This window comes from Zingiber officinale, chromosome 9B (assembly GCF_018446385.1).
Source record: "Zingiber officinale cultivar Zhangliang chromosome 9B, Zo_v1.1, whole genome shotgun sequence".
Lineage (NCBI taxonomy): Eukaryota > Viridiplantae > Streptophyta > Magnoliopsida > Zingiberales > Zingiberaceae > Zingiber > Zingiber officinale.
In genome coordinates this window covers 854,422-877,505 of record NC_056003.1, presented here as the reverse complement: position 1 = coordinate 877,505, position 23,084 = coordinate 854,422, and the positions used below count along the sequence as shown (strand labels likewise).

The following is a 23,084-nucleotide window of genomic DNA, read 5'->3' as shown; positions in this document are numbered from 1 at the left end:
ATAGAAAAATCCATATTTTTCTGCTCAATTATCAAACATCATGTATTTTTTCAACGTGAGAGAAAAGTAACCTATGTGAAACCGTCCTGCTAAAATGATGACTTATCTTATCTTATGTCACTAGAAAAAACAAAAATTGAGAAGTATTATTTTTAATTGTCAATGTTGTCAGCTTATTGTTTTAGTTTTAAATTTATAGTAAATTACTGAATCACCTAGTTCTGGAAATATTTAAATCATGTATCTTAATTTTAAAATTATCAAATCATATATTATATTAAATTTTTATTCCTCCAAATCAATTGCTACAGATACGGTTCATTAGATAAATAAATTACTACACTATAACAATTAATTAAAAAGTTTGATTCATATTTTAAAAATTATTTCTTTCAATGCAGTGTGTCAAATTATTGTTTGAAGATATGAATATAATAAGGAAAATCAAACGAATACATAATACTTGATTTCATTTCATTCCGAACTCTTTAAGTTTATCAATCAGTTTTAGTCAAAATAATATTCATTTCGTTCTCTTGATTTACATTCATGTCCTTAAATATCAATTTGTTATATCATATTAATAGCAATTTTTTTTTTATCTTAGAAGAGTTTTTAATTATTATTTTTTTAAATATTTAATCGATTGACACAATGTAATAATCAATTAAAGTTGCTATTCATGATCACAAAAATATTTTATAATATAGCAATAAGTAAAAAAATCTGATTTATGTTTAAAAGATTATTGTTCTCAATATGATGTATTAAATTGATGTTTAAGATATAAATATAATTAATAGAATAAAATAAACATATAAGACTTAATTTCATATCATTGAGTTTTTTTAGATTCATTAGTCATTTTTAACTAAAATCAGTTAATGAACCTAGAAAATTTAGAATGACGTGAAATTATGTTATTCTCTTGATTATATTCATGTATTCAAACATCATTTCTAAGTCACATTAAGAGCATCAATATTTTGAATACGAATGTGTCCGAAGAATTTGATTTGTATTAAAAAAAATCATTGCTTTAAATATGATATATCAAATTGATGTTTAAGGGTATAAATATAATCAAGATAACTAGATGAACATATAGAATCTTCTTCCCCATTTCGAGCTCTCTAGATCTAGCAGTCGATTTTGACCAAAATTAATTTTTAGACCTAGAGAGCTCAAAATTATATAGAACTAGATCATACGTGTTCGTCTCATTTTTTTGATTATATTTATACCCCAAGTATCAATTTGATTTATCATATTATATTAAGAGTATCCATAATAAGATCAAATATTTCTCCGAAATATTTATATCATCAATCAAATATCTCATTCCTTAAATATTCTAAATTTCATAATTAAATGTTACACAAATTAATTATTTATGAGTTCACCTACTAAATATCTCACAATCAAATATTTTAAATTCCATCATTAAATATATTTTAAATTTTTTATAGTTAAAAAAATAGAAAGAGAAAAATCACTTAGGGAAATATTTGAGATTGAGAATATTTGGAGAAATATCTCAATCAAATATCCCTACAGTAGATGATTTAAGAATAGGGGATGACTTTTTAATTATAAAAGATTTTTTAATATTTTTTAACATATTTGTAATAGATTAAAATTAACATTCCGAATAATTACTATAATGTAGAAATAGACTCAGAGATGTAAAATAAAATTGGATATATAATTTGATAATTTTAAAATTAAGTTGGATATTTTGTAAGTTTCCGTCTAATTTGCCGATAAATTGATCTTTACTTAAAAAGAAAAAGTTGGGAGGAGGAAACCGCGTCGAGCCAGCCTGGATCGGTGGATCCCCTCGTGGATGCTTCGAATCAAAGTATTTTTTTCTTTCTATTAATATTTTATATATTGGCACAATTTTTTTCCCAATCTCCTCCTCCTCCTCCTTCGCCCTCTTCTCTCCAAGACTCCAACCTCCTCCCCCCTCGCAGCTGCCTCCAATGCCTCTTTCCGCCCTAATCGCGGCGGTTCTCCTCCTCCTCGCCGCCTCCGGCCGGGCATTGGCGGCTTCCCAAGAGCTTCCCCTCTTCCGCGAGGCCCCTGCCTTCCGCAACGGTCCCGGCTGCGCCGCCGCCCCCACCATCCACATCGCCATGACTCTCGACGCCGCCTACCTACGGGGCTCCCTCGCCGGTGTGCTCTCCGTCCTCCGCCACGCCTCTTGTCCCGAATCCATCGCCTTCCATTTCCTCGCTACCCGGCCGCGACGTTTCCGCCCCGCCGTCGCGACCTCCTTTCCCTCCCTCGCCTTCAACGTCTACCGCTTCGATCCGGACCTCGTTCGCGGCCGCATCTCTTCCTCCGTCCGCCGCGCCCTCGACCAGCCGCTCAATTACGCGCGCATCTACCTCGCCGACATCCTCCCCAGCTCTGTCCGCCGCGTAATCTACTTCGACTCTGACCTCGTGGTGGTCGACGACGTCGCCCGCCTCTGGGCAACCGACCTATCACCTGACCACATCCTCGCCGCCCCAGAGTACTGCCACGCCAACTTCACCTCCTACTTCACCGACCGATTCTGGTCCGACCCGGTCTTCCCCGGCGCTCTCGCTGGTCGCCGCCGCCCGCCCTGCTACTTCAACACCGGAGTCATGGTCATGGACCTCGACCGCTGGCGCGCCGGCGGGTACACCCGGAAGCTGGAGTCCTGGATGGATATCCAGAAGCGCGAGGCGCGGATCTACGAGCTGGGCTCGCTGCCCCCTTTCCTACTCGTCTTCGCCGGCGAGGTAAAGGGGGTGGACCACCGGTGGAACCAGCACGGCCTCGGCGGCGACAACGTGAAGGGCCTATGCCGCGATCTTCATCCGGGGCCAGTAAGCCTCCTCCATTGGAGCGGTAAGGGGAAACCCTGGCTTCGCCTCGACGCCGGCAGCCCCTGTCCCCTCGACGCGCTCTGGGCGCCCTACGACCTCCTCCGCCGCGACGACCGCGACGACCTCTTTGCCGACGTCTGACCTCCACCGCTCTTCTCTCCCTACCACCGTGCTCCGTCAGCCGGCGTCGCTGACCAGTGCGATCGGATCGGCTTACCGCTGGCGCACCGGGGCGAGCGGGCGGTTGGGTTCGACTTCGATCGAACAATTGGCACGTGACGAGTCAAAGAGTTGAACGCGTAACAGCTGGCGCCGGGTCCGTGAGCGATTAAAATGACACTGGCAACCGGCGTTAAGCGGTGATCGGTGGCGTACCTTTTCGCTTTAATTTAATTTAATTTATTTTTTACGAGTTCATCCAGTTGCATAGATAAAGTTTTCACAAATTTTGGCGGGGACTCTGAAATAATGAAGAAAGCTGACAGACAGAGATGATAGAAATTATTTTGTATTATTATTTTTTTTTTAAATTTTTTTGTTATGGTGTTCCAGTTCGTTGTGGTGGAAGCCAGTGAGATGGCTGCTTTTTTATATGAAAAAAAGGCAATTCCCCCCATTTTTAAATGGCTGTGACTTGAGAAAGGAGGGTATAGTAATTGTATCTGCTGGCATCTTGTGAAGGTGGCAAGGAATCCATTGACAAGTGAACTTACAAAATTGCCTCCATGAATGGATTGTTCTTTTCTGGCTCAAAATTTTTGTTGAAGTTGTTTATTGCAACTTTCTTGCACCTATAATAGTTAAAGTTCTAAATCAATTTTATTTTATAATTTTTAATATACCGTGGAATACAAAATTATATTCTCTCCTCAGCTAAAAAATGTCTTTACAAACTTCATACTTCATTATTAATTATATATTGACTTCACTCACATGATTAATTTTGAGAGAAATAAATTTGAATTTTCTAGTATTCTTATACTACAAATCTCAAATCTTATGTCCACATTGATTCTAGTTTTTTCATCTTCAGCTTTTTAGTCTCATAAATCTCTCAAGAAACCTTATACAGGATACTCTTATTTTAGAACAGATGATGAAGTTGATACAAGCATGCAAGTCTCTATTAGTATTCTAAAGACCATTTTCTCTATTGACTTTGGGATAGATTAACGGGACGGCTAGGGGTGAGCGCAATAGCCTTTTGCGACGTGTGTGAAATCATGTGGACTTTCTTTCCATTGGAATTTGTAACAACCAAAGCAACCTCTGCAAGTAAACTTAACGCAGGAGGATTCTTCAGTTTCATTTATTCAAATGATTCTGTCTCATTCAATTTAGTCAAGATAGATTGCCATGCTATTTATTGGGGGGAATTGCGTGAGTAACTCAGTTTTCCATCTTCTTTCACTTATTAAATTTAAACTAGTTTTTTTTTCCTAATGACTTGAGAAAATTTGATTCTCCTTTTCTGTAATTGCACCACATCATTCATTTTCCGTCAGACAAATTACAGCTTAACATCTTTGACATCATCTTTGATATCTCAATAGAATCTAAAAAACAAGGTGTTACCTAACTTCTTGTTAGCTGACAACCCGTGCAGAACTTGACTGTTAGCTAGCGGAGATTGTTAGATATGGATGTATAAAAGAAGCTGCAGGCCTTGTTATTTCCATCAAAGGCAAGCTCGTTTAGTAACTGCCCTTCAGAGCTTTTCTAAGTCTCCTTTTTCATCAGCCATGGAAGGAAGCATCGGCAGCCCAATAGAGAGCAGGTATTTTCCAACCTCGCATGGTTTATTATTTTTAAGGTCCGTCTCTTATAGTCCAAATGTAACGATGTTTAGTTGCAGGATCGCAGTGGTTTCTGGAGGCAACAAGGGCATTGGACTGGAGATATGCAGGCAATTAGCGTCCAGCGGAGTCAGGGTGATACTGACAGCCCGAGATGTGTCACTGGGAATGGAAGCTCTGGAGAAACTGAAAGAATCTGGACTATCGAATGTAATCTTTCACCACTTGGATGTGACTGATGCCTCCAGCATCGATTCGTTGGCCGACTTCATAAAGACTCAGTTTGGAAAACTCGACATCCTTGTAAGCAATCAAACTTCTTTTCGACATTGTTTATGGTGGTCAGAAAGCTATATACGCTGCAAAATAATGGTCTAATCTACAGGTAAATAATGCTGCAGTTGGAGGATTAACTGTAGACTTCAGTGCTCTAAAAGAATCGAGACCCACGGATCATGAGGTATATATGTTGATTTTATATGGTGTTTATGCTGGTTAATTAGAATTAACGTGATTCTTTTGCTCTGTTTTCGACAGAATGAACGAGACACAGGTGAGATACCTGAGTGGCTTCAGCCACATGTCGTGCAGACTTACGAAATGGCAGAACAGTGTCTGAGGACCAATTACAATGGCATTAAAGCTGTCACAGCAGCGTTGATTCCGCTTCTCCAATCATCTGATGAAGGAAGGATCATCAACGTGTCATCGACCCTGGGGCAGCTTAGGGTACTGTTTTGCTCTACTTTAGCCTCAATTAATCACAAGTAAATCGTTCTTAGCTTCGGTTTGCAGGTTATTTCAAATGAAGAGCTTCAGAGGGAGCTGTCGGATGTGGATTCCCTGACAGAGGAGAGGCTGGATGAGGTGATGCAGCTGTTTCTGAAGCATTTCAAGGATGGCGAGTTGAGGAACCATGGTTGGCCAACCATGGCGGCGGCGTACAAAGTCTCTAAAGTGCTCAACAATGCCTACACTAGGGTTCTTGCCAAGAACCTCCCGAGCTTATGCGTTAACTGTGTGAATCCTGGCTTTATCAAGACGGACTTGAATTATAACAGCGGGATCTTGGGTGTTGAAGAAGGTGCCAGAGGACCGGTGCTGTTGGCGCTGGGATGCCATGGAAAAGCCACTGGTCATTTCTTTGATCAGGATAAGCTTTCAGACTTTTGACCTGTGGATGGGGCTTGTAATTGATATATATGGTAAAACGGTTAGTTAGAGTCCTATAGTCAATCATTTGATGATTATTGTATGGACTCATTGTATCATATTCTTATATATAAATAAAGACATTTATTTTTGGTTATTATATTTACTTGTATTGGTGTCAAATAACTAATTATAATAGTGTCCTTGAGTAGAAGATTCTTACTTATATCAATCGATTGATTGAATCGATAGTGAAATGATATAGGGAACACTACTCTTAATCATTCATAGTCGAGTATTAACATTTAGGGACAATGTTAATGCGACGAGATTAGCATGTAGGTCAACTCGATGACTTGATCTCACAAGTCATGGATATGGAGATATCAAGTTGACACATGGGTATGTATTGGAGAATGTATACTGAATGACCCGCCATGAGAAAGTATCATAGATCGTTATATGAATGTCATATACTTTCTCATGTGGTAATTAGTATGACTACTAGTCCTTGGACCTGAAGTCACCATGGTTCCCTACATAAGGAGTTACGTACTTTGACTTCGTCAAACGTCACCCGTAACTGGGTGGACTATAAAGGCGATTACTGGATATGTAACAAATTATGTAGAGGGATGTGAGTGATGTAGATGTGATCTATTCCTCCTATATAACGGGAGTGACATCGATATTCTTGATAGAGTGAGACCACGAAGTGCATGGTCATGCCCAAATGAGTCAATATAAGATATTGAGCTCATTTGATTGAGTGAATCTACTTGGGATTCAAGATTTAGATTGATTAAAAGATGACACGGTCTATGCCTCACATTGATCAATCTTGATATCAAGGATAGAAGGACACTTGTCATATATTGTGAGGAGTCACAATTAGTAGTCACAAGGTGATGTTGGATCTCAACATTCTTATAACTTGGGTAGTAATGATGTTTTACTAGATATCACTCATTACTTATGCTTCTAAATGGGTTTAGGAGTATTACCAACGTTATAGGAACCTATAGGGTCACACACAAAGGACAATTAGATGAAGATTAGGTTCATTTGATGAACCTAAAGGATTAGGTTCATGTGATGAACCTAAATGATTAGGTTCATGTGATGAACCAAATTGGATTAAGAGTAATCCAAATTGAGTTAATTGAGTTGGACTCAATTTGGTTCATGTGTTAAGTGAGTCTAATTTGGACTTAGACTCATTTAATTAATTTAATTCAATGAATAAAGATTCATTAAATTAAAATTGACTTAAACCAATGGTTAGATTAGATTAACCAAGGGAGAGAGGTGGTCAAGTTTGACTTGACTTGAGAGAAAGATGAAGGGTCAAGTTTGACTTGACCATTTGCCACCTCATTGGTGAGTTGGCATTAAGTGGCTAATGATGATGTGCCACATCATCAAGGCTAGCACATGTGTGTGCCACCTCATGAGGGAGATCAAGAGTTGTGACTCTTGATATCCCATGGAGGTTACAAACCTCATGAAGTGGCCGACCACTTTTAGTGTGGAATGAATTAATTTTCATTCAAGTGAATTCATTTCTTCTTCTTCCTCTCAAGCTCTCATCTTCTTCTCCCTCTCCTCCACCTCCTTGGCCGAAACTTCTAGGGGTGCTAGCACACCTTTTAGTTGTTTTCTCTATCTCTTGCTCATGTGGATACACATAGAGGAGTGTCTATTTTGATACTCTCGAGATCCGGTGAACCTTGGACGAGCGGGATACGCAAAGGGCTTCGCATCAAGGGTAAACTTATTTTCTTTGTAGATCTAGTGTAGATCTAGGTTAGAAAACTCATACTCGAAGTTTACGAAATTTTAATCTTTGCACGAATCCATGATGATCCTGTCCGAATGCTGAACCAACGGACGCTGGGCACGGGGCGCTCTCCGGCTGTCGACGTGGATCTTCGACTGGTAACACAGCTCCGGCGAGCCTGCATAGAAGTCGGGCCGGGAAGGGGTTCCCGGCGGCGACCCTCCGACGCTCAAGTCAGGCGAAGCTCAAGAGAGAAAAAGTGGCTCCAGAACTCGTAGAAAACGTACCTCCGGGGAAGAATGAGGGCCTTTATATAGGGCAGTGAAGAAATGAGTGTACACCTACCGAGGTGTACACGTGTCCATGGCCCATACCCCAGTAAGGGCTTGTCAGTGAGCTTCCCTAACCCATACTGCTACAGTCTCAGCATGTCCTCGATGGGACAGCGGAATCCCCTGTCACAAGATTTGGAACATGGCCCACACGTGAAACATACCTGCTGTCAGAAAAAGACGTTCCTTGTCCTTTTCCCCTTTGCTCCAAATCTGGCTTCCGGGCGGACAGCTCCCTCAACATCCGGCCGGACATATGCGATGGTTTATTTGGGGAGATCCTCCATCACGTGCTTTATGGGGACTATTAGCAGTGTTATCTTATGGTGTTGGCCAAGCGTGAGGTCCGCTCGGCCCCCGACCTTTTCCACTGAGCGTCGGAACCTTGATTTCGACAGGGCGCCTTCAACCATCAGCCGTATATCGTCCGGTCGGCAAGCCGGTCGGACCCTGCCTTCTCCGGGCGTCCGGTCGGACCCGACCCTCTCCGGATGGACGACTGCCATTGTGGCTTCCACGTGGCGTTGTCCTCACATGGCGGGGTCCCATGCTCTTACTACCGGATCACATGACATGAGTTTCAGGATTTCCACAACGTAAAAAGTGATTTTTGGGGCTCGAAAACCCCACAAAAGCATCAATTGTTATCGAATTGATCGAAAATGGAGTATTATTTAAATATTTGTTAAAATAATTAGAGTTTTTTAAAACTTTTTTTAATGATTAACTTAATTTACCATGAAAAGGATGTAAGACCTTATTTAATTCATTTTTTTTAATTTGTCACTTTGGAAAATTAAAATTAACTAAAAATATCTATCATATTATTTAAAGCTCTAATCTGTCACATGGAATAAGAGCTAAAGGGTATGTCCGTAATTCCAGTGGCCTCCTTGACCTAACAAGTAAACGACGAGAAATCCCGCAGGCACTCCTCTATTTCCTTCGTCCTTCGTGCTTCGTGACGCGTGAGACAGGGTCCAGTCCCCGTTCACGCAGTTGAATCGAGGAATTCTATGCCTTGTTTGCTTATTTGGATCTTCCCCTGATCGCTAAACTCTAGATTTGGTCGCAGATTCTCAGTTTTTACGTGTATTTTTTGATCTCTCGTTTTTTTTTTGGGAGAGATCTTCTCAAAATTGTTCTTTGATTCGTCGGACGCCGCGTGGGAGAATCGCTTAGGGAAGTGTGAGATGAACCCTCGAGGCAGGTTTCCTCCCCCCGGCATGGGTAACGTCCGAGGGAGTAGCGGGGGCGCAAACCCTGGTTCCTATCCGAGGAATCCTCAGCAGCAACAGCAGTATGTGCAGCGGAGCCAAGTTAATAGTCAACCAAACCCGCAGTTCCAGCATCAACATCAGCAGAATCAGCAATGGTCGATGAGGAACCATATGGAGGTTGATTCTAGCGCAGGGGAATTAGCGAAACGCGTTCAGTCTGAGGTCATTGGTTCCAGGTAAATCTAACAGTGAGCATCACTGAGTTAAATTCTGGCTTTGGGTCCCTTTCCATTATCCTTGCCAGTGTTGATATTTGCAATTACGTGGAGAACCAGATAATTATCCATTGATGGCTGTAATACTCTTGTTGTTTTCGTGCAGAGTGGTAGAAACGGTAGTCCATTTTCTTTCTTTTGGAAGTGAAATCAGCATGAGGGTGTAGCGGATTTGATTTCAAAATCCAAGCAAAATTCTGGCTTAGGCTTGTGTATTAAATGGTCCAAATTAATTGACATATTTCCTGCTAAATCTCACCCCCTTTTTTTTTTTTTAACCTACTCAGATATAATAAATAGTCACACGTAATTTTGTTAACAGAACCACCTACTGTTCACAACTCTTCTTGCAACTTTCTTAGAGTTATGATAAGGCTTGGATACATATTCCGATGAAGCTCTGAATTTTATACTAATAAGGTTACTTGATTTATACTAGATTTTGAGAAAAATCCAACTTCTGGGAAGTCAAGTGTAGAAAGATTTCTGATTATAGTGAAACAAGAGATTTCTCTATCCTCCTCCTTAGAAATTCATAAGAGTACAGGTAGCATTGCATCAATTCAGTTGATTGATGTAACTAAGTATACAATTTTAAATAATTGGGACTGAAGCATTATGCTGTAATTCAATGTTCTTTGATGTAATAACCTCTTTGAAAATCTTAGGCATCATGTTTTGAACCACCGTACTTGATGCTACAGGAACGTATTATCATCTTATATCACTTTTGCACTCCTGAACTAAAGTTCTCTTTGCTCTCTCTTTACCACTTCTAATGTCAACTCTAATTAATTAAACTTGTCTAACTATATAATTTATTAATCAAACATGTCCATACCATCCTAACTTATCTTCTATGACATCATCTTTTGGAGCTACGCTTAGTTGCTCCTAGATAAAAGTGTATCTGAATTTTCCCTTTTCTATTTAGCCGCACATCTATTGTAGCAACCATACCTCTGCCACAATAGCGTCATGTAGTTTGTGCACATTATTTGGACGAGTAGATCTTGTCACTTATTTAATTTATTAGAAGGGAAGTCAATTTATGTTATAACAATAGTAAGGATGTAAGCACACTTATTTTTCCATCTTTCTAGTTAACTTTTATGTTGATAATTTCAGTTCCCAAGATTGGAAGGCACAATTAAAGATTCCACCTCCTGACACACGCTACCAGACTGAGGTAAAATTGCTTTTCATCTATCTGTATGATTTCAAAAATGTATATTAACTTTTTACCTTGATCATCTCTCAAGTCAATTGATATGTCTGTTAACGTAATCCAACCAACTACTAGTATGATTAACTAAGGCCAAACAGGTATACACTGTAGAGCTTTGTATTAGAAAATGCTAAACTCCCACAGGTGCATATTCATGTATAGTACTGTCTATATTTGGACTCTGCCTTCTTTTTCAGTTCAAAATGTAGTTAATACATGTATCCCTTACACCATGCTTCATATTGCCACCTATGACTTTTATCAGAACATTTTTTTAGTTTCAGGTCTTGTTCTTTTTTTTTTCTATTTGGATAAAGAAGCACATTTCATTAAGATTGCTAGATCAGTGTAAAAGTTTCTTTTGCTAGTGAATTAGACCATGAATTTTAGATAATTTGGTGATTATCTTTTGGTTGACAAGTCATATTTGTATAAGATTATGTCTATGTTAAATATAATTGTGACAATACACTTGCTAGGATGTAACTGCGACGAAAGGAAATGAGTTTGAAGACTATTTTCTGAAACGAGAACTTCTTATGGGCATATATGAGAAGGGTTTTGAAAGGCCTTCACCTATTCAGGAAGAAAGCATCCCTATTGCACTTACTGGCAGTGACATTCTTGCCAGAGCTAAAAATGGAACTGGAAAGACAGCTGCATTTTGTATTCCAGCACTTGAAAAAATTGACCAAGAGCACAATGCCATTCAAGGTTTTCACTCATCTTTTCTCTCTCTGCTTCTCTTTTTCACAAAGATGCTATAACTGTGCTTTGATCCTCCTCCGTGTTGGTCCTGGGGTGGGTTGGCGGGGGTGCTAGGGGTGAGCGCTTCACCTTTTGCCACATATAACTGTGCTTGATGTTTTATTTAATCAAGTGTGAACACTAGAAATTTGTTGGTTATTTTTATCCTTGCTTGTCTTCACTTTTTTTGTGTTCTTGAGCATCACTTATCTGAAGTGAGCCTGTATTCTTTGTGTGCTGATTTGCTAAGGTGATATGCAAATTATCATCATTTCTGCTAGGCTGTAAATATGATGTTATGATCATTTTTCTCTTACTGTTTTTTTTTAAACTCAGACATCTTACATGCATTTTATACTATACCTGATCTGCAACGATACCATAACTCAAGACGGTAATGTGCATTGGAGACCCATGCTCATTTCTTGAGCTACATTGTTGTATGTATGAAAATGACCTTCATGCTCAATACAATATTAGCTTTGTGTTCTGAGTTCTGTTTTTTTGGTGTCCATTAATGGATAATTATTTTGTATACAGTTGTGATATTGGTTCCAACAAGAGAATTAGCTCTTCAAACATCTCAAGTTTGTAAAGAACTTGGAAAACATCTGAAGATTCAGGTTATGGTAACTACTGGAGGAACTAGCTTGAAGGATGACATTATGCGTTTATATCAACCTGTCCACTTGCTTGTTGGAACTCCTGGTCGAATACTTGATCTTGCAAAAAAGGGAATCTGTGTTTTGAAGGACTGTTCAATGCTCATCATGGATGAGGTAATATTTGGATGCTTGATCTTACTGCACTAAATTAATTGACTATGTTTGCTTCAGTTTGGAGCATGTTAATTACATTATTCTTTGGTTTCTATATCTATAACTGGTATTCTATTGTTTGTTAATCATATATCTTGAATATGCTTCTCACGATAGTCATTTTTGAGTCTGTCCTATTTGTCCTATATTCTGATGAAAGGACAATTTTTTATTATTTCACAGGCTGATAAACTTCTCTCTCCAGAGTTTCAACCATCAATACAGCAACTTATTCAGTTTCTTCCTGCTAATAGACAAATTTTAATGTTTTCGGCAACGTTTCCTGTTTCTGTTAAGGATTTTAAAGACAGATACCTACCAAAACCATATATAATCAATCTAATGGATGAGCTCACACTGAAGGGAATAACACAATACTATGCTTTTGTAGAAGAAAGGCAGAAGGTCCACTGCCTGAATACTCTTTTTTCAAAGGTTATCCTCAATTTGGCTTTTTTGTAGTTTGAAATTCTCTATATGTCTGAAAATGACTGATTTTCCTGTTTCGACAGCTTCAAATCAATCAATCTATTATATTCTGCAATTCTGTTAATCGGGTGGAACTCTTAGCAAAGAAAATCACTGAGTTGGGTTATTCTTGCTTCTACATTCATGCTAAAATGTTGCAAGATCATAGGAACCGTGTCTTCCATGACTTTCGCAATGGTGCCTGCAGGAACCTTGTTTGCACAGGTACCTTGTTTGCAATAGTCTTTTTTAGTTTTTATATGAATTGATCATTCATATTGTTATTATTATGCCTGCAAGGCTGCAACTATGTCTATCTTCTTGCAACTCGTGCACAACCAATGAGGCTTCAGTCTTATTACTTTGTGCATAGGTATTAGTTGAATAATGTCCCATGAAGATATGGTTACAAACATAATGTCTTTGAGTTATTACTTTGAGCATAGATATTAATTGAATTGATGAAACTTTGGATGTTGTCAAGATTTAAGTATTTTTTTTAATATAATCAATAATTGATGAGTCAATTTGGGAGGTGAGGTCCTAATGTTTTCACTAAATTTTATTTATTTTTCAGGTGCAAAGCCTATATACGGGCATAACTTGTAAAGTGATTTCAAGTCGTGACTTAACAATTTAGAACTATTTTCTCTCTTGCCACTCCCTCATTTTCTCCTTCCTCTCATCCTCTTTTCTTCTCCTATTCTCTAAACTCCTCTATAGATCGTATATTACCTTAAAATATAATGACAGGATAAGTTCCATTCTGTGTTTCCTGGTTACTATAAAGATCTTGTGAGGTTATATTACTAGGACAATTGAGGCAGACGAGATGTATTGTTTTTATTTTTTTATACTGTAATCTTTCTTGTTCCTAATTGTAGTCCTTGAGTTGAATGTGCAGATTAAAATTTGTTACTAAATTGGTTCTAGCTTTAGTTGATTTAGATGAAAATTTTTAGAGGCCGTTTGGTTTGCATGTTTTCCATTTTCATTTTTTGAAAAATACGCGTTTTCTAGAAAATAGTGTTTGGTTTGCATTTTCCATATCTGTTTTCTAATAAAAGAGATAACATTTTATGGAAAAGTAGAGAATGTCTAAAAGTCATTTTCTATTTTCTGAAAAATGCGCGTTTTCCATAAAATGAAAATGAAAACAGGGATAACCAAACACCCCCTTAGATTTGAGAATGCCAATTTTTTCAATTGCTTATCAGTGTTAATACACACTTGCTTGTTAGTTTTGAACTTTTGACAAGTTTGAAAATTTTCTGCATTTTTCTAGTTATAATACATTTGTATGGTAATTATTTCTTGAAATTATATGTACATCTTCACTCTGGCAAGCGCCTAGTGCCTCATTCAGTATAGCACTTTCATGCTATAGGGAAAATGCTTATTATTCTCAAAAGCTACTGAGGTTGTTTATCACATTGTCCCCTTTTGCATAAGATTCAGTGACCATTTTAAATTTTTACTATTGAACAAGTGAAGACTTATGGACCATGCAATTCGATAGACAAGCTTACAATTGGAGTGGAACTAGGAGAAAACTCTTCTTCTAGTTGCCTTCGATTAATATACCATCTTATGTTAACTTCCCTGGTGTAGTGTCTTGTCCTCCTTTGCCTTCATGTTGTCATTCTTGATGAGGAACTTGCGGTCCAATTACCTTGAGAATGGGATGTGAGGCAACTACAGAGTGGAAGTTTTCTTTGGGTTATTAGATAATCTGCCATTTCTTGACCGAACAATCAGATTGTCCACTGACTAGAACTAATCATTTAATGACATGGACTAATTGCTTAGAAATGATGTGTTTGTTATCTACTCTTAGTATACTTCTTGTGACATTATTGGCTGTTTTTGCAGATCTCTTTACCAGAGGAATTGACATTCAAGCTGTTAATGTTGTCATCAATTTTGATTTTCCTAAGAACTCTGAAACATATCTTCACAGGGTATGATCTTGATACTTGTTTGTTTATGTTAATTGGAAATTTTTAGACACATGAACTTCTCAATTGCATTTCTTTAGTTAACATAGAAGCAGAAATTTAGAAAAATGAGCTACTATCTAATTTAGAAGTAAGTCCAAATAGAAGCAGAAATTTAGAAAAGTTGGCTACTATTGTGAGGTCCTTTAATGTAACCTTATTTTTTTAAGAAAATGCCATTTTGCTTTGAGACAGAAAAAGTGAGGTTTATGTTGTCTTTCTTCAATTTATCTGTCCTTCCAATTTTCTGAACTTGATTCATCATCTAATAAATTTTGCTACCTGACTTCATGCATTAGTGTGCGGCTTTTGTATCACAAATAAGTTCCTCTAGGCTAACAATTGGTTTATTTCAGGTTGGTCGTTCAGGAAGATACGGTCACCTTGGTTTGGCTGTCAATCTTATTACCTATGAAGATCGTTTTAACTTGTATGATTACTTGCCAATCCTCAAAATGTTATTCCGTCTTTTTAATTTAATTTTTTTTCATTGTTTTCCTGTTCCCTGATATCTGAATAAAAATTGCTTTACTGCAGGCATCGGATTGAACAAGAACTTGGAACTGAGATAAAGCAGATTCCTTCTCAGATTGATCAGGCTATATACTGTCGGTGAACAGCAGCAGTTTATGTCTCGCAGTTTGTTGGTGAATAAACTACGTGGCTACTTGTATATTTTGGCACATCAAGTATGAACTCTCACAGCTTCTCTATTTCTCAATTTATCGTAACCTAGATTCTACTTGTGTTGGCATTTGAAAAATGTGTCAAGCTGTCTACAACTATCATTTAATTTTGTGCCATGGTGCCACGGTGGCTTCGATCCTGCTTGCACAGGCAGTGCAGGAACATGACACAAGGGGTCAGTGGGGCCCACTCGAGGGTGCATACGTGGCAATCCCCTTGTGTCTCGTTCCTGCACTGCCTGTGCAGGCAGGATCGAAGCTACAATGGTGCCACTATTACAAACAATGCAAGATAATAAAAAGTCTTTTTTTTTTGTCTCATATGGTATAAATTTGGTTAAAACTACCTAAATTTGATACTTCAAGTCTTTTTTTTTTGTCTTCTTCAACACTTTTATTCATGCCATGCTTCCATATTATCATCTTATAATTTGTGTTGTCTGTGTCACGTTTCTGCCATTATTTCAGTTTTGGTCTGATATTGTCTGCTTGGATTGCAGATTAGGTGTGATTCGTTTGTTTATTTCATAGATAAGTTAGTGATATTCTATAGACCATGAAAACACGCTAGTTATGAAAGTGGTAGATTCAGATCTAATGCTGATATTTAAGAAAGACTTGAAGTAATTAAAAATAAGTTAGCTTTGGCAAGGAAGGGGAGATATGAAGATTTTAGAGAATGAGGACAAGGTCACCTTGAATTTTTTGCCCTTTGGGATTTGGTTCTCTATCACCATTAGTGATAGTTGTATGGTTCCTTTCTGAGTTCTTAGAATAGTAGACGCTTATAGAATTTTGTAGGGTGTATGTCGTTTGGTTCACACTAAACCAAAATTTTTGGTCTCATTCGGTTTATATGTTTACCAATTCAGTTCACATTGATGGAAGCATACTAATTCAGTTTGCTCTCTAGTTAATTATAAAGCAAACTAAACCAATGCCAGATTTTTTCTAGTTCATTAAAATGTGTTTTGGTTTTATTAGTAGTATTTGTAAAAGTATTTGTAACATAATGGTGTTCTCCATTGTTATCATGGTCATTCCGGCCAAATTTTTATGTTTTAATTGTCAACATGTCTAGTGTGCCTTGCCTAACTTGTTCTTCTATGAATATACATGCAGGATTCATATTTGTCACCTTGTATGTGATGCCCAAGTGGGATTGGAAAGCAAAGTGAACTTTTATGATCATCTAAAATCGTATCATAGGCTATTTTCTAGTACACATTTGGTAACTTCCAATTGTTGTTGCTATTAACTTAGTATGTTGTTATATCACAAGTAGATACCCATAGCATGCATATTCAACAAGACCTTCAACTGTTTGCACTTCTGCTCTTTGTGCTAGTAAGCAGATGATTGTTATATGGCTTCATGCTATTCCGGTGAATGCGACACAGATCGAGAATGCAAAGCTAGGTTGCAGTGTGCATTGTGTTATAAAATGTTGCATTTGGAACACTAATGCATACTTGTCCATATGTCGATGTCATAGTCCATGTGGCTGTGCTGCCTTTGCATTATATCTCTGTACATTGTTTCTTCGAATTCTTATAAATTAACTATTGGAATGCCATATTTATATCGTTCTTAGTTTATCAATAAATGTTTACAATTTAAAATTATGATAGAAAGATTAATTTTTTTTAGTAATAATAAAATAAGATAAAATTTATTTAAATATAGATGATAATATAGTAAGAGATAGAGTTTAATAACATAAAAGTATTTATATAGTTGGCTCCACCTAATGAATAAGTTTGGCTGTTATTATTGTAGTCCCTAGGGTGTTAGTACAGTTGGGGATATATGATTTCGTGGTAGAAAGATCTAGGGGCTGTTGATGGTTGTTATTGTTGTACCGTTATTGCCACGAAAAACCAACAGAGAAAATTGAAAAAAAAAAAATATTCACAGCTAATGCTCTGTTAGTCAATACATATCCATGTCATGTCATTGCGTTACACTATTAATCGATACACAGGATTTGTTCCTTCCGCTCATGCAGGTAGGGTTGTAAATAAGTCGACCCGAGTCGAGTTTTGTGGTGTTCAAGTTTGTTTGATAAGATAATCGAGTCGAACCGAGCTTAAAATGAACTAAGCTTTTAAAATGAGTGTTTAAACTTGGCTTGGTTTATTTTTTATGAGCTTGAGTTTGGTTGAAGCTTGGCTTGAGTTTGGTTCGTTTAGATGTTATCAAGCTCTTAATTCAAGCTTGGCTTGAGCTTGGTTCGAACTTGGCTTGAGCTTGGTTCGAGCTTGGCTTGAGCTTGGTTTAATCTTGGTTCGTTTAGATGTTATCAAACTCTCAATTCAAGATTGTTTGATTGTTTGAAATTTTTAATTATTTGATTGGTTATTAAGGTTGATAATTTAAATTTATTTATTTTATTTTATTGTTTATTTAGCATATTGAAAAGAATTTTATTAATAAATATTGTTTGTGAACATTGTTCATAAATATTGTTCACGAACGTTAACGAGCTGAATACATATATATTCAAGTTTGTTTGTTTAGTTTAACGAGCTGTTCAAGCTTGTTTGTTTAATTAATCTAATGTATATTGAACGAATATTAATAAATTTTTACCAAGCTAAACATCAAATTTGTTCACAAACATTTAATTTATTTACAATCCTATATGCAGGCGCTACCCTTTCCTCTCTATGATTTTTTGGAGGGAAGGGAGCAGTACCTGCATGGGCGAGATCGAACGAATCCCGATACAACCCAATTTATGCAGACTGTTTGCTTAAGGAACTTGTGAGGTCACAATTATTTTAAAAAAAACATCCAATAATTCTTCTAACAGATATTATCTCGACAAACACAAACAATAAAACATTAATAATTCTTTAACATATGTTTATATATATATATATATATATATATATATATATATATATAAAATCCTGCACGATGCTACAGTGCATGACTGTGGGCACCGCGCAGAATAACAACTATTTTTATTTTATTTTATTTTTAAATTTATGAATTAAAAAATAATTGAAAAAAAAATAAAATAAAATATTTTTTTAAGAGTTTATTTTTAGGGTTCAGGGTTTGATTATAGTGTTAAAGTTATTTTTTTTTTAGATTTTACTTCTAGGGTTTAGACTTCCCAATTAGATTATAGTGTTTGGTTTAAAAAAAAAAAAGTAAAATAAAATTAATTTAAGTATTTATTGAGTATTGTAATATGTTGAGGGGATATATTAAGGTATTAAAAATTTATATAAGGAAATATTAAAATTTTAAATTATTTTTTAAAATTTAAAAAATTAAAAAAAAAACCAGCGATCTCCTGCGCACGCACTAGGAGATCACTCCTCTCCTCTCCTCTCTCTCTCTCTCTCTCTCTCTCTATATATATATATATATATATAAATAAGGTCGTCTCAAGATTCCCCGAGACCCTAGGTAAAAATAAATTAAAAAATCTTTTAATTTTTTTTTTTAAAAATTCTCAATTTTTTTCATTTGAATTTGGAATTGAGAATGACAGGTTTAAAAAAAATTGATTTATTTTTTAAAAAATAAGATTATTTTTTATATAAAATTTAGTTTTCTCGCTAATATTTAGATAATTTTTTTTAACACTATTAAATTATTTAATCTTTTTGAAATATTGAACGTAAATAAAATTTTATTTTTACTTTAGATATAAAAATCTCTGATTCATATTATTATCGAGGAAAAAAAAAAGAAAGAGTGAGAAAAAATATCATCAACGAGGGAGGAGAAGGGTGTTTTCTGAGAGTATCATCTGCGAGAGAATAAATGTACAAAATTATTGATGAGAAAAGAAAAAAGACAACGGCGAGAGAATATAAACATACAAAATTAATGAGGAGAAAAGAAATAGGTACAAAGTAAAAAACAATTAGGGGTTTTTTTAGAGATATTGAGAAGGAAAGAGTTTATTAGTTTTATAAAATATATAATTAAATAAAATAAAATTTTGACTAAGTGCAATTATGAGGAAATAAGATTAAATAAGATAAAATCTTGGCTAATTGTAATTATTAGGAAATAAGGATAAATATAATGTGTAAATAGGAATAATGTATTAATTAATAAAATGTCATTAATGGGTTAGCATGATATTTATTAATGTGTATGCTATCATTAAATAATATTAATGACTAATTTAATTTTGTTAATATTTTTATTTAATTATTTAATCAATGGACCCCAATAAAATTGGGGCCCTAGGCATAGGCCTTAATGGTCTATGCCTTGAACCGGGCATATATATATATATATATATATATATATATAAGAATATGTCCCTTTACTAATTAATTTGAGTAAAATCTAAAATAAAATTAGGTTAGTATATTTTTTTTCATTTCACACCAAAATTTTTTTTAAGGTTTATTAGTAATTTCCACAAACACATTAATTAGGGATCTAGAGTTCAAGACTAACTACAGTGTATTATTATGAATTTTTCTCATTAATCAATCAATGACCTAGAATTCGAGACTCAGCTGTGGCATATTATTAAAAAATTTTCTCATTAATTAATTAGGGATTTGGAGTTCGAGACTTAGCTGAGGCGTATTATTAAGAATTTTTTTCATTAATCAATTAGAAATCGAGAGTTCTCTTTAGTCCCACGTCTTAGAATTGACAACAATACGAGTAGAGAAGTTTCTATAAATGACTTAGGCGGACGATGTTAGAAAGCATACTTTTTTCAGTTTTTACTAAGATCAATTATGATATTAAATTAATTTTTTACAAGGGGAGTCCATTACAGTAGCTTGCTATTTGAATTCTCGAGCGTCACCTTAGCATTCCGGGTCTGACGCACCCTTACCCAATTTATCCGCATGCATTCATATATTAGAGCATCCACAAAAATTTTATCCTAAATTTTAGATAGGATATCTAAAAAATCTTTGCACCAGCTATCCTATCCATTCCTTAAATTATGCATTTATAAACAATACTTTTCTAAATTTAGTGAATGGATTATATTTCCTAAACATTATAGAAGAGAGAGAAGAAATAGGAAGCTGATATATGGTGTATTGAAAAGTGGATATCCAAATTTAATAAAATAATTTTTTTATCCTAAATTATACATTTTGGATAGGGAAACTAGTGTGGATGCTCTTATATTACACATGCAACTAGGGATGGAGCCACGTATAGCTTTGGTGGGGTAGTTGCGCCACTTTAATTTTTTATAAGTACCCCTATAGGTATATAAAATTATAAAAATATTAGAGTCTTGTCCCCAAAAAATAAATAAAAGAAGGGACAATACTCAAAAATTAAAACTATTTTCTATAGGTCAATTCTTCTTCCCTCGGATCTCTCCCTACATTGCCCCACATGGTATAAGGGGAGGGGCCTAGCTCATGCAACGCGTGTACATAATCGTTAGTATATATATATATATATATAAACTTGTTACCTTGCATATCCTTACATGGGCGATGATGGCGATAACTAACATGGCGAGCTGATATGGATAAAATTCAGTATTTTCTCCTTTTCTTCAAATTTTCCAAGTATATTTTGTCTCTCTCCTCCCTTCCCTTCGTTCACGTCGTTGGTTTCCAAAACCAAAGCCTTAAACCCTCTTCCCCTCTCATCCCGCTCCTCTCTTCCTCCACGTCAAACTCTAAACCCAAGCCATCTTCTTTAGCGATCAGCTTGCGTGGAGTGAGTTACTATTTTCATCCAACCTGTACTGCTCATCTCCCTCCTATCCTTTTTCTACTCGTGTTTCTTAATGACGCATTCCACTGGAGTTGTAAAGGTATGTTGAGTGTTCTTCTTTTTTACTCATCGTTGTTTGTAAGAACTAGTTGTTTAAAAACCACTACGAGATATAGTTTAGTGGTTGATTTAGAAGGAGCATGATGGTTCTGGTTTTCAAAAATGGACACATAGGTGGTGTTTTAAAAAACCAATACCAACATATTGTTGTTATGCAAAAAATTGAGGTTTATTCAAACGGTCAAATTGTAGCTGGTTTTTGCAAACCAGCACCAACCTTGGTATTAGTTTTTGCAAACCAACTATAATGTGGTGATGTTTTTTCAATACCGGCTACAACGTTGTGCTAGTTTGTAAAAATCAACTACAACTTTGTGCTGGTTTGTAAAAACTAGCATAACATGTGATAGTTTTCTTTAATTATAGAAATATTATTTTTGCATATATATATTTGTTTATTTATGTTAATAATTGATATTTTACCATAAGATTCTAGTTATCAATTGATGTTGGTCATAAACTCCAATGGACCAGTGTTTTATATCACTCTAATGATTTTTTTTTTTGCCGTCCAACAATGAGGACAAGATCGTGGTTCAGTTCATTTACACGATCGACACAAAACAATCATTAAACATCTTCTTTTGCTATTTTTTTGACATATAAGATATTAAGCAAATTCATGGTCTGCTCGTGAATATATTTCAAAGTTAGGATTTAGTATCTCAAATCTTTATATTTTTAGGTACATTTTCTAGTTTTGAAAGATAGAAGTACATAATAGAAAACTAATCAATTTAAATTTTTAGGTGTCCCAGTAGCTTCCACTATAAGAGATGTACTTCTGTTGCTTGGTATTTCAAGTAGAGGTGCTTCTATTATTATGAATTGAACGAATGCTTTGGGTGATCTCTTTCTTACTCACTTCTCCCATAAAAATGAACCTACTAGATTAAGAATTGAGGAGTTGCTTAAACTCTATTCTCATAGAGTTGAAGTAGATGCCGACGTTTTAGTATTTTGTAAATTATATATTTTATATATATTTATTTGTGTTTTATTTTTGTCTAGTACATATAAGGTTCCATTAGGTCTTGTAGATATTATAGATAATTTTGAAAATCTAGGTAGATTCAATTAGATTGAAGTGATTTATTAATTTATTGCTCCCCAATTACCTACCATCGAGGATCTTTTTGCATCAAGTCTGATATCCCATATGACTACTTCAGTTTCATATTTTAAGGGATTTGCTAGTCTCTTTACCTATAAGTTTTTTTTAAAAGGTAAATGTGATTTTTTATATGGACATTATTATGTATGTAAGATTTCGTCTAATATTGTAAGCATGAATTTTGGAGCATGTCTCAATCCAAAAATCATATAATATTGAAGGTGCACGAATAAATAAGCGAAGGTCTATTCCTTCCCATATTAGTAAGGTGGGAGATTGGTTGGAGCAAGTATCACCTGAAGAGGTAAATATCTAAGGTATCACCTAATTTCATATTGCAATTGTTAAATAATTATTGTTGGTTCAGGTAGTCTGACTAGAAGGGTTAAGTTGCCTGAAACACTAAAACAAACATCTTTCTCGACTTACAACTCAGATTAATAAAGCAATTAAAACAGAATTAACAACTTAAAACAAATAAGTAAAAGGTCACTATTTACTTGGTTACAACCTAGATGGTTGTTAATCCAAGGCAGATGAAAGCTCATTAAGAATCTCCTTCACCGAAGGCGGAGAACCCTTTTACACACAGTGAAAGCTCAGAAATGACTAGGAAATCGAACACTGAAGTTGTTACTTCTTTCATAGGTTCAGGGGTTTTTTTATAGACCTGGAAAAACTTATCCACAGGCTGAAGGCACCTTCCATAGGGCTGGAAGGCGCCTCTAGCGAAACCAAAGGATAAAACTTTCTCCTTTCCGCAACGGCCAAAATTTCTTGGTCGAAGGCGCCTTCCATGGCTATGGAAAGC

The 23,084-nt window shown here is 35.9% G+C and overlaps 2 protein-coding genes and 1 pseudogene across 4 annotated transcripts; all 3 read left to right on the top strand.

The window, feature by feature from the left end:
• The first annotated feature begins 1,902 nt into the window (after positions 1 to 1,902).
• LOC122023852 (probable galacturonosyltransferase-like 3) lies at positions 1,903 to 5,969 on the top strand. Of its 3 annotated transcripts, none has more exons than XM_042582236.1 (5): positions 4,386 to 4,638; positions 4,711 to 4,960; positions 5,043 to 5,117; positions 5,195 to 5,386; positions 5,453 to 5,969. In XM_042582236.1, the coding sequence occupies exons 1-5, from the start codon at positions 4,505 to 4,507 to the stop codon at positions 5,828 to 5,830; spliced, it is 1,029 nt and encodes a 342-aa protein (XP_042438170.1). In that variant the 5' UTR covers positions 4,386 to 4,504; the 3' UTR covers positions 5,831 to 5,969. The 3 variants fall into 3 exon arrangements, with proteins under 3 accessions (XP_042438173.1, XP_042438170.1, XP_042438171.1); XM_042582237.1 differs by having other exon boundaries at positions 4,415 to 4,638; positions 4,717 to 4,960; XM_042582239.1 differs by having other exon boundaries at positions 1,903 to 4,638; positions 4,717 to 4,960; positions 5,195 to 5,969.
• A 2,884-nt stretch (positions 5,970 to 8,853) lies between these two features.
• LOC122023491 (DEAD-box ATP-dependent RNA helicase 8-like) lies at positions 8,854 to 16,936 on the top strand. Its single transcript, XM_042581614.1, has 10 exons — positions 8,854 to 9,377; positions 10,545 to 10,605; positions 11,124 to 11,358; positions 11,932 to 12,170; positions 12,393 to 12,644; positions 12,722 to 12,902; positions 14,550 to 14,638; positions 15,031 to 15,104; positions 15,212 to 15,363; positions 16,483 to 16,936. Exons 1-9 carry the CDS (start codon positions 9,115 to 9,117, stop codon positions 15,288 to 15,290), a joined length of 1,473 nt encoding a protein of 490 aa, XP_042437548.1. The 5' UTR covers positions 8,854 to 9,114; the 3' UTR covers positions 15,291 to 15,363; positions 16,483 to 16,936.
• A 3,120-nt stretch (positions 16,937 to 20,056) lies between these two features.
• LOC122026023 lies at positions 20,057 to 20,187 on the top strand (annotated as a pseudogene).
• The last annotated feature ends 2,897 nt before the right edge of the window (positions 20,188 to 23,084 follow it).